The sequence below is a fragment of the Mixophyes fleayi genome, chromosome 6 (assembly GCF_038048845.1).
Source record: "Mixophyes fleayi isolate aMixFle1 chromosome 6, aMixFle1.hap1, whole genome shotgun sequence".
Classification (NCBI taxonomy): Eukaryota; Metazoa; Chordata; class Amphibia; order Anura; family Limnodynastidae; genus Mixophyes; species Mixophyes fleayi.
The window spans coordinates 204677771-204690119 of NC_134407.1; the positions used below are offsets into that span (position 1 = coordinate 204677771).

The following is a 12349-nucleotide window of genomic DNA, read 5'->3' on the forward strand; positions in this document are numbered from 1 at the left end:
CAACTTAAGTCAGCTAGTTCAGTGAGACGGCCTTGTGGGCCGACCCACTGAAAAACCCAAATTTCCTTGCTGTCCTAGACTAAATGATTCATTTGTACAAAGAATGGTTAAGCCCAATCCTAGCCGCAGCTGCAGATCTATATACAGCAACACAAGTTCAATTCAGTCTTTTAAGGACATGATAAACACATCGGGATGTTAGTGGTTCTATACTGAAAACCTAGTTTGCGGTCAAACCCAACGGCCATGCGAATAAAAGGCTGAATCTGTCTATATGTTTTATTCTGGGTGCAATAAAGCAGATAAGGCATCTCGCCTTTTATTTATCTCCCGCGGACAGTGAAATTGTGTCATGTTGACATCAGTTGCTCCTGTATAATCTCTCAGAACAATTTACACAACTCTCCTGCGCGCAGCCTGCATTAAACAGAATCGCTTCAAAGCATCTATCTGCTTGAAGCCAGAAGCAGCCTCTTTATCTCTGAGCAAAGGACTGTGGACTACAGGGAGGCAGGAAGAAGAGGACTGGCAGTTCTACAGCTTTTCTACAATGTCCCTTTTTTTGTTGCCGGTGGGATTATTGTAGTGCAGAATAGTTCTTTCTGTAGTGTCTATATTTATACATCAGTGCTGCAGAATGGAGATTCCAAATTCACATAGATCTAGTGGTCTGCCGGCCATTACCACTGCTGCCTTCTACTTCAATACACATTGGTGTCATTCATGACCAGACTGTCATAAGTATATTGTTTTGGATATGCACAATATTGTGGTCTCTTCCAATATTACCGCAAATGGGATTTAAGCCAATGATATAGAATTCTTTCTATTTGTGAGCTCTTGTTTCTAAAAATAAGTTGCAATTGAAATTGAAAGTGCTGCAGTTAGTGTTTTGATGGATTAGGCAGAAAGAAAAGACAGTATTAGGCACACAAGGGGATTGATGTTTGGGTAAAGGGAATACACATATTCATATGTGTAAATATCTATTCTGTAAAGGGTTGGGACATGGATTATATGAAACATAATGGAGATAGGTGTGTAGACTAGGCTGTGTGTTCTAGATAGGGTTGTGTAGCTCTGATATGGCAATTATGGTCATTTTTAGGTATGTCAATTGCATAAATAAAATGTATATTAAGAGTATAATATAATCAAGACTAAAGGTAACAAAAATGGAAAAACATGAAAACATTGGGCAAGGTGGGGGAAAACAATGGTGACCTATAGAAATGGTGATAATGGACACAGGGTTTTACTGTGTGTATGTATATATATATATATATATATATATATATATATATATATAAGTTAACCCGTGCATGATACTCATACATTCTAATCAAATCAAGCTACTTAAGGTGTTAAAAAGGTTCTTGTCATGCATTTGGGCCATAGCCCAGGCCTCAACCACCAACCACTCCCCACTGTCACCCCCGGCAACCACCAACCACTCCCCACTGTCACCCCCGGCAACCACCAACCACTCCCCACTGTCACCCCCGGCAACCACCAACCACTCCCAACTGTCACTTCTCCTTCAAGAAATATATATATTTTTAAATCTTTATAAACACTTTTAACAATTAACAAATTAAAAACATCTTAGTATACCAAATTTCAGCCCTTTCTGAATTTTTTTCCCCACACACACTAAGAATTTAGTAGGTCAGTGTATAACTCCGCCCAGCAGGTGGCGCTGCAGCTTGGTTTTATTTTTTTCACACACAGACAGACTAACACACGCCACTAGACATTTATATATTAGATATATATATATATATATATATATATATATATATATGTATATATTAGTACGCTTGTCACAGAAGTTAATGAATCATTTCTCTACCTGTTGCCCCTACAGAGGATGAAGCACAACAAATTAGCACTAGAATAAAAAACTTCACTCAAACATGAGCTAATAATTCTCATACACATTAAGTATTGGGTGCTTGTAACATGTCGTCATCTCTCATTAATAATATAAATGTTGCAGTATTGAATTTATTAAGTTGAGCTACAACCTTAACTGCTGGTTGTCACTCAGTATGAGGTGATTACTGTATGTTAGGACACAGAATTAGCACCGTGTGGTAACTCCATGTCTTCTCACCTGAAGGCTCTGTCGGCCATGGATGAGTTCAAGAGCTTAGATCGAGACATTGAAGGATCTGCCAAGCGTTGGAAGAAGTTTGTGGAGTCAGAGTGTCCGGAGAAGGAGAAGTTCCCTCAGGAATGGAAGAGCAAGACGGCCCTACAGAGGCTGTGCATGATGCGGGCGATACGCCCCGATCGGATGACGTATGCGGTCAGGTGAGATGCAAGAAATGATGACGTGATTCACGCTGGTGTGCAGGGCCTGATTATGGGTTCAGGCCTCTCTGGGGTAAAAGCTTGTAGCGCCCCCTTCCTTTCCACGCCAGGCTAATACGTGGTAGGTAAAGGTGAACTCGTCCTTAATTTAAAATCTGGCTTCCTTCACCCACATGCCCCCCCACCAATGTTGATGTTCCCGTGATTTCAAAACTCAACTCCTTCTGGCTTTTTAAAAGTAGAGATGCTCAGGCTCAGTTCCCCGAGAACCGAACACACCCGAACTTAGCAGATCCGAGTACTGAGCCGAGCCGGCTCAGTACTTTTGTGCGCCCTCGGAGCTGAAAACGAGGCAAAACATGATCGTTACGTTGTCGGATCTCGCGAGCTTTGGATTCTATAAGTACCACCCTCCACGGCGATCCAGCGCCATTTCACAGCGGGACATAGAATGGGTAGCACAGTTCTTGGCAGTCTGAGGTTGAGGTTAATAATAATGTAGGGGGAAAAAAAGCTAAATTATGTGATTTTTAGCCCAAAAAAAAAGGGATTTTGGAGAAAAAAAATCGGGATCTGAAACCAAAACATGCAAGGGCGGTTTTGCCAAACCAAAACCAAAACACGAAGTTAATCCAGATCCAAAACCAGAACTAGAACATGGGGGTCAGTGAACATCTCTATTTTAAAGTGTTACAGTGATCACTCATTTAATTTTTCATTTGAAATTAGAGCTGTATAGCAGAACCTAGGAATGAACGTATGTTACCCATGGTGAGGATGTGAAGGGGGAGAGGCCTGTACCTCTCGCCATCCTTGTCTCTCCTAAATGCTTATCCTCGAGCGCCTGCTCAGGGATGACTCATTGTCTGCAGCCTTTACCGTGGGAATACATCAACATTTCAAAAATTACTACATTTTTCTGTCATGTTTTTTTTTTACTTCGGAGTACATTTATTCTGTTATATTTTAAAATGAATTTGAGTTTATATCTCTCCCTTTCAAAATGTTGCATCCCAAACATGTTCACCCCCCTCCCCCACCCCAAAAGCCTCACGCCCTAGGCTGCAGCCTAGTCAGCCTGTAGGATAATCAGGTCCTGCTGGGGAGGGGGATATTTTACTTAACATTGACAGGCAACACATAAAGTCTAGTCTACAGCAATTGGTAATTGAACATGAAATGTTATTTGCTGTGTAAGTGATCAAAGTGTCAGTGTGCTGTTGTTCTGGGACCCCGGAAGAGGTAATTCCCCGCATAATGTATTACAGATCTGACAATGAGAAGAGCCCACAGTTACACTGCGCTGTTTACATGTTACAGACCAATAGAGGAGAAGTGAAATAAGTCAGACTAAAAGGCAACAAACTGCAGCCCTTAAGTATTAAAATAAAACTGTGTCTTGCAGATCTAGCCCTTTAATACCAGGCTACACTTATGCCACAGGTTAGCACAAATCATTCTGCACGGGTTATACAACAAACAGATAAAGTACACCATGAACACCGAGCCTGGATATGTCAAATTGTTGTGACCTAATATAGAAAAAAAGCTTTAAGCACTACATTTAAAATATTTTAATCAATAGGTGAAAATTTGCATTGAGACTTTCTACCTGTTGATACCTGCTGGAACTTGTAGTGCCACAATAGACCTAGTAGGGCAGGGATACATTGAAAGCCATGTAACTGTAATAAAAATGGTTAAATTGCTAATGTTCTTTATTAATAACTATCAGGCTCCCCTGTCCTATTTTACTATAACTGAGTGAGGGTCATTTACGCAGTCTGTGCACAGGAAATAGTCTCCGGAGGGTCGTAGATGGACCAGGCTGCAGCTGAGCAGAGGAGCTGGCGGCCTATAGACAAGACGCTGTTCCAAGTACGCAGCTGATTACTTGGGAGGTTGTTATTAAACAGATAGGGAAGCGCTGTAAAAATATCCTCCTAATTGGCTTTGTCCATCTCCAGAGAGGCCTCCCCATGCCCGGGCACAGCTGCAGATGAACCAATGCTAATCCTAATTCTCCCAGCACTGCTCCCTTCACACACTGAGTACAGAGACAGTGACTGTAACTTTGTACTTCTGGATGCCAGTCAAGGTTTCAACTATTTCTTTTTTATAAACACTGTGTTTTTTTAGAAGACAAAATTTGATATTTAAAGTCAGGATAGGTCAGTTATGTACCTGCAAAAGTACAATGCAAATTCTGTTCTGTGACGTCAGACGTCTGTGTTTGAATAAGCGCAGCCAGTTAACCTACCAGTATGTTTTTGGAGTGTGGGAGGAAACCGGAGCACCCGGAGGAAACCCACGCAAACACAGGGAGAACATACAAACTCCTCACAGATAAGGCCATGGTCAGAAATTGAACTCATGACCCCAGTGCTGTGAGGCAGAAGTGCTAACCACTGAGCCACCGTGCTACCTAGCTATGTGTGAACTAAGTGTATAAATACACCAGTTATGTAACCACATGTGGGACAAAATTATTTTTATGAGATCAAGGAGTGGAAAGGGCACAGTTAGGGATCATTCTCTGGTTTGCAGAAGGGGGTACAGCCTTTTTAAGTTAAATGACTGAAGGAGGGGTCCTAAGGTGGTAGAAGGGTGGACTTTGACGTCACAAATGACCTCTGTCTTATTATGTTAGGTCATATTATGAAACCTCCACCATTGCTAGGAAAGGGCCTATATTATTATTGCTGAGATTTTATTCAATCCAGCTTCTCCTTTATTACTAATATGTTTATAAAATGCCATGAAAGTGGAGAGGACAGATCCAGCGGCATTCTAGTAGTGTACAAAGGTTTCCACAGCAACTGAGACGGTTGTGTGCTATGTAAGAGCCATGTGGATTATTCCCCACTGTCACATGATCAGTTCCCTATGGCCGGCCTGCCCTGCCTGTGGCTCTCCAGGTGTTGTGAAACTACAAGTCCCAGCATGCACTTTCACTATGGGCTTACTATCTGCTGGCAAAGCATGCTGGGGCTTGTAGTTTCAGAACACCTGAGAGCCACAGGTTAACCAGGGCAGCCCTATGGTTATATGAGTAAGCAGTATAGCACCTGGCATGTATAATAGATGAGTCAATGTATACATCCAGGAGTAGGTACTGGACTAGGCATTGTGAGTGGATATTACTCAACTTACTTACAACTTAAGTTACTGTGACCACTACACGTTCCTCCTGTCAAGCAGAGGGCTGGCAGTTGTTGCCAGGGATGGGGTGAGAGCAAGCAGTAGCAAGGATCCCATGTTGTCATAGCACCAGCAACATATGTACAATAATAGGCTATTACAGGAAGGAATCTAGAGCCAGCAGATAAGGCTGTGACAATCGGTGCACCTTGCAGTGCAGAGATAATTATTTGCAGCACTCGGGAAGCTACAACCATTCACTGTCAGCCCACACCAGTAACAGCAATAGCGTCTCAGCAATAGGCCCGCCGCCCTCCTGTGCTTCTATCCAACACCCCCTTCTCAATAATTAAAAAAAAGAACATAAAATGGAAAATTGAACATACTGTGAAACCATTTTAGGCTTTCACCCTTATGTGTGGCACAGTCCTGCATAAAAACTGATTAATTTCATCACTTGTGCAAAATATCTAGTGCCAATGGGCCTGATTCATTAAAGCACCCAAAACGAACATGTGGTGTTTTTTGCTTTTTTTTTAAAATGCGCACATAAATCAGGTTTACGCACGTCCGTATTCAACAAGGAGCGGATGTAAAGTTACGTCTCCTGAATACGGGTCTAGGTCTGCTCTAATAGTCAATACAGGATGCATTCAATACATATGTGGAACATAAAGTCCCAAAAGAACGCACAGAATTTTTTTTTTTTTATTATTGTCACCTGTTAATAATATAGAGTCATTCAGGAGAGAAAGCATAAAAAAGGAGTAACTTTGGACAAAACCATGTTGCATTGTGCATTGGAGGGGGAGGTAAATTTAAAATGAGGGGACAGATTTACAGTTGGGATTGGGCATGTCCTAGATCAACTTTAAATTTCAGTGTAAAAATAAAGCTAGCAAGTACTTGTATGTTAGATGTAAAAAGAGCCAGTATTTAACTAATCTGCAAAATAGTAAACTAATTTGCACCCCTTGCATTGTAACATGGTTTCTCCCAGAGAACATTTACTTATTTTTTTGCCTTACTTTCCTTAATGACTCAGGCCCATAGTCATTATTGATAAAACATTAAAAAAATGCAAAGTTTTGTTTTCCATATTTTTCCTCATAAAATACATTTATTAGGATGTTATGAATGCCTACTGTGCATAAAATACATTTTTACAGTTGCACCTGATTGCAAAAACATGTTCTAGCATATATACTCAGCCGCCATCACTAGTAATCAGCACTTACACCCGACCTGTAGCTGGGGCAAGTGATACAACTGAAAATCACGTACCTTTGAGATCTCCAACGCTTGAATCTGACACTGCTGCTAGCGCTGGAGCTTAGCACGCCCTTACTGTACATGGACCATGTGCATACGCCCAGTCCCCTCCCTGATCCGCCCCTGAAGTTGTAGGCTGCAATAAGGGTCTTTGTGCTCCAAGATCAATTGGACGTTGCTGCGATCTTTGTAGTATGTTTGTTTCTGGGCATGTGCAGAGCGATTTTACGCAAAATATGACACATATCTTCATCTATGTTGCTTAATGAATCAGACCCAATTTGTTTTAAAAAAAATAAACTCAGTAACTGATTACATAGAGCACATTAATACATGAAATAATGTGGTGACTGCAATTGACGTTCCGTTCAGAATGTTGTGTTTGTGGCTCTCAGAGAGGTAAGTGAGCAGCACTGAGATTGCCAGAACCATGATACTGATTGCACAATACCAGGAAAACCCTGTGTTCTGAATCCCTTCGACCACAGTAAATAACATGATCCGACTTACAGTACTTACATGAAATCCTAGTCCACGGCTGACACTGACATTTCCTTCCAGGGACTTTGTGGAAGAGAAGTTAGGCAGTAAATATGTTGTGGGACGGTCCCTGGACTTTGCAGCATCATACGAGGAGTCTGGCCCGGCCACCCCAATGTTCTTCATCTTGTCCCCTGGTGTGGACCCTCTGAAGGATGTGGAGAAACAAGGTAACTGTATTGCTTTGTCATCAGTCATTCATGTATGAAGACATTGGGGTAAATGTATTAACATGCGGGTTCTTCAACACCTTCGGCGATTAAATTTAAAGCAGCGCTGCCTTGTAAAGGGAAGTTTCCATTTACAAGGCAGCGCCGCTTTAAATTTAATCGCCGAAGACGCTGAACTTGCGGGTGTTGAAGAACCCGCATGTTAATACATTTACCCCATTGTCTGTGATCCTTATCTGCCCTCCTATCCGTCTTCCTGTCTATACTTCAATCTACAGATGGAAAGGCTGTATTGTAGCATTTCATTTACCATCACTTACCATGACTGGCCAATTAGATTAGTCAGTATCACACCGTTCTAGTCTGCGGAATGTTGTTATATTCTGTGAAATACTCATTATTTAAGCCATGGAACATTTTACTTTTTAATTTTCTATGTCCACTTTATCTGTATTTACTTGTCTGTCCAGCTATTTGTCGACATGTCTTTCGCCCATCTACATGTCTGTCCACCTTTCAGTATCCCTTGCTATTTACCTGTGTGTTTCCCTAACAGCCAGACAGATCATTGTCCTACTGTAAGACCATAGTAAGAGCATTAATACTATGACTATATACTTCTGACCTTCACCACTTTGTTTTTCTCAGGGAGAAAACTGGGTTACACATTTGACAATCAGAATCTTCATAACGTGTCTCTGGGTCAAGGACAAGAGATTGTGGCCGAGCAAGCTCTAGATCTGGCGGCAAGAGAAGGACATTGGGTTATCCTGCAGGTACTGACATCTGTGCTTCTCACATCTAGGGCTGGATTTACTAAACTGCGGGTTTGGAAAAGTGGAGATGTTCCCTATAGCAACCAATCAGATTCTAGTTATCATTTATTTAGTACATTCTGCAAAATGACAACTAGCATCTGATTGGTTGCTATAGGGAACATCTCCACTTTTTCAAACCCGCCGTTTAGTAAATCCACACTCCAGAGTAAAATCTATTTCCCAGTTCCTCTGACCACTACACAAGACGTAACCTAATTCCATCTACACATATAATGAGGTTTTGGTAAGAAAACTGCTTGTGCTAGCCAGAGAAAAGTTATTTAGATGTCCTATGATGTTTGGCCAAGAGTCATTTCTATGTGACAGCTTCTTCCCGAACCCAGATGTTACATTCAGCCTTCAGTACATAGATCCCATGGATGTGACAAGTCCCTCATCCAGTCCCCTCTCATCTCATAGTCTTTTCACTTGTGAAGTCTTTAGGCATCTGGCACGGCACTTAATGATGCATCAGAAATAGCACCAGGTTATCACAAGTGCCAGGGACTAGAAAACAATTATATTTATTCACATATTTATTTACATAATATGGTGTATTTGCAAAGCAGCAACAGTAACAGCGCCACCCGCAGGCCCCAGATGTACATACACCCATTCATTGTCAGGGATGCCCCAACATTAGTAGGCCCCTGACAATTTTTGATCCTGGGCCTACTTCTAAAGAGATGAGTTATATCTCCACATCTAATTAATAAAATGAAGCTTAGAAGAATCATTTTATTATGTTTTTGGGGTGGCTAAAGCAAATAACTCGTTTGTTAGACCGACGTAGACCCTTCATCAATATTTTGTTCTTAATATATGGTCTTGCAATAATAGCCAGGGTCCCCTGTAGGCCCTGCTCATGGCATAGCCAGCACATATGTGATAATAGAATAAGAGTGAGCACTCTTTATAAAGACATTTTCCATCACTATTTATAAATGTGATACATTTTCCAGCTACAATACACTCTGGTCTTGTGTGAGTCTATTTAGATTCCTTACCTTTTATGCCTGATGTGGGCACTGTTTCTCCTGCTGTCTGTAAAATGGTTTCTAATAATAGGCTGTTCTATGTACCCCTGGATGCCTGTTCTGCCTACATAACATCTACTTCCCCCGTTCTCTGTAACATTTTAAAAATCTGTCGGAGAAATACAAGATTTATCAGCCTGCCAGGGTTCTACATATTTTATAAAACGTTGCTGACAAAGAGAATTTTTATTTGCACTTTTTTAGGTTATAAAATATTCCCCCCTAGGGTGCAAGTGGTAGCATCATTAAGAATGGTGGTCAGGGATTTCTAAGTGAGGGGTTCGTAAATTTAAATAGTTGTATGCCTATGTATTACTGTCTGTAGAACTCTGCTGCTTGCTTGACTGGTTCATAATCATGTATTATCCATCCATAGACCCCAGTGGTTTGGCGCCCCCTTGTGGAGTGGTGGAACACTGACTTGCCGTGTATGAAACATGGTTTTACACCTGTTTGACTGAATGACCCTCCCCGCAAACACCAAAGTGTACGCCCACTCTCCTTTCTCAGATGAATCCGCTGCTAAATAGAAGTACAGCTAGAAGGCGCAGAAGTGTCACATCAAAGTCCACCCTCCAACCACTTTATCACCAACCCTTTCATTAAATAAAGCATTTATTTTTTGCCCTAAACTACAGTAATTTTAGAATGAATTTAAGCCATGAATCTAGAGAACAAAGGGATCTCAGGGCTGTTTTTTTTTTACTTTTAGCATTTGACTGACTAATTATTACATAATGATTGTTGTGGTGTACCCAGAATGCACTTCTACTGCAAAATGTAACACAGAGGTGCAGGCTAGTCTATTCAAAAGTATAGGTTTAAAACCAAAGACAGTCAAGTGTTATCTGATGCAAAATGAAAGTCTTTTTGTAAAGTGGATCTGACCAGGCACCCCCCCCCCCAGACAGTGGGTCCTGCTCATGAGACAGCTTACATTCTAGTGTACTTTACAAAGAATGGCCTAACTTCACCCAACTCCAATCCTCAGCCTGTGCAAACTTCTGCTCCCCCCTCAAACGCTGCCATTTTGCTTTGCACAACAATGCCTTTTATATGGAAATCTAGTTGTACTTGCACAGGTCAAACACTTGGTGGTGCTATAGCTGATTTTGTACTACGCAAGGGACTTTTTGCGCTTAATAAATTACCTCCAGCGTATACTCATAATATAAATATTGGGAATGTGAGGTATGTATTTGTAAAGACATTTAAATTATGCATTGAATGTAAGGTATGTGCACTGCTTTCTCAAGAACTGAAATAGTCTTTTTCAGGTTGTTTCGGGCTCTTGGTAAAGGGAGGTATAACATATATTTCCTATTTCAACTGCTGTCGGCATCTATTAGCTAAAATGCCACTTCAGTCGTGTTGGAATCAAGTTAATTTAATCCTGGAGTCTCTTCATTTTCATACATTGTTGCTTCACTGATTTACAATCAGATTGTAAATTGAGAAACAGAGGTTACTTTACTCACTGCAAGCAGGCCCCGTCCACAGGAGCAGAGTTCCTCTATTGCATAGACAGGCAGAGGCACGGCCCTCTACCGCTGCAGCTCCAACATGAAGTATAAGCTAATGAACTCCTCACAAATAACAATTCACATGTTTTTTTCACATTTTAAAGGTATACGTTTTTTTACATGCCATCTCCAGCAGTGATGTCATCTGTTATAACTAGTAAATAACGGCATCATAATTGACTTTCACTATTAAAACACAGTTGAAACCTATGTAATGTAGAAAATATTATACCCCTTTCTGTGGATTATAAGGATATTTGAGGTCACCTTGGTGTTATGTTACTAGTACAGAAGCTCTTCACCTACATCCTTGTAGTCACAGAATTCTTCAAATGTGTTCTAATAATCTAATGATCTAAAGGAGAGGTCCATAGTCTGCAATAGAAGAACATAATAGGAGTGTGTCTATAAATCTCCTGATGACTTGTATGTACCAGTCATGCTTCATACTGACCTCTCTATGATGTTGTGACAGAACATCCATCTAGTAGCCAAGTGGCTGAGCACCCTGGAGAAGAAGCTGGAACGTCACAGTGAAGGGAGTAACCCAGATTTCCGGGTGTTTATCAGTGCCGAGCCTGCCGGTTCTCCCGACGGACACATCATTCCCCAGGGGATCCTAGAGAATTCCATCAAAATCACCAATGAACCACCAACCGGCATGCACGCCAATCTGCATAAAGCCTTGGATAACTTTAACCAGGTAACACCTGTCCTTTCGGAGGCAGACCTCATGACTTAAGGAATGTTAACACACATATAGTCTAAAACTAAGTGATATGTCTAAAGAGTAAGTTCACTGCAATATACTCTGTTATTGATTTGAGGCAACACAAAGTAGATTTATATGTGCTCATCTGAGCTGTCTTATTATCACATTGAGAAGTTTAAACAGAAAAGCGCCATGTTTGATCATTGTACACCTGAGGAATGGAGAATCTCTACCGAAAACACTGTAGTTTCTGATAGAAACACGAGACCTTGATATTCCGATCGATTGCTATAAACCGCTTTTACAGAAAGTGTCTCAGTTTCCTATGTCTGCTCTGTTGGTTTCAGAGCTCTACATTAACTACAGTATTCTTTGTGTGCTTCCAGCACTACCAGTGTCTGCACACACGGGCCTGTGCTTTGTGTGTGACTTAATTATTGATACAGCGTTTAGGATACAAGAGCAGCTGCGAGCTGTGTGTAATGAGCGCTGTGCAGGAACCCATTCCATTCCCAACTACAGTCTTTTATCATGAAATCTGTGAGAAAAGCAGAGAGCTCTCACCGGCTCTCTTGCTGCTGGGAGAGCAGCTACCTAATGGCATGCCTCCATCACACCGTAAGCCGTCATATTACATATAGTCTTTTGTATACAGCTATATAAAGGGAAGCTCCTAGCACCAGCACAGCTCTCTGTCTAGTCATTTTCAAAGATAAAGCATTTGCTATCCCAAAATATCCCCCCTGAGTCATATTCATCCAATTTGCTCTAGAATAGATATGGAGAGCTTAATTCTCTTCACAAAATGCTGTTGCCTAAC

At 41.2% G+C, this 12349-nt stretch overlaps 2 protein-coding genes across 2 annotated transcripts in view; one reads left to right on the forward strand and one right to left on the reverse strand.

Annotated features, from left to right (window-relative positions):
- The window catches only part of DNAH9 (dynein axonemal heavy chain 9), a 215430-nt gene that overhangs the window by 184576 nt on the left and 18505 nt on the right, over positions 1–12349 (forward strand). The window contains exons 60-63 of the mRNA XM_075178154.1: positions 2123–2316; positions 7291–7439; positions 8088–8215; positions 11293–11520. Coding sequence (XP_075034255.1) covers positions 2123–2316; positions 7291–7439; positions 8088–8215; positions 11293–11520 — 699 coding nt within the window. The remainder of the gene's footprint in view (positions 1–2122; positions 2317–7290; positions 7440–8087; positions 8216–11292; positions 11521–12349) is intronic.
- LOC142095246 (E3 ubiquitin/ISG15 ligase TRIM25-like) overlaps positions 7251–12349 on the reverse strand; it is a 39059-nt gene continuing 33960 nt past the window's right edge. The window contains exon 4 of the transcript XR_012677767.1: positions 7251–7417. The gene's annotated coding sequence lies outside the window, so the exon portion shown is untranslated. The remainder of the gene's footprint in view (positions 7418–12349) is intronic.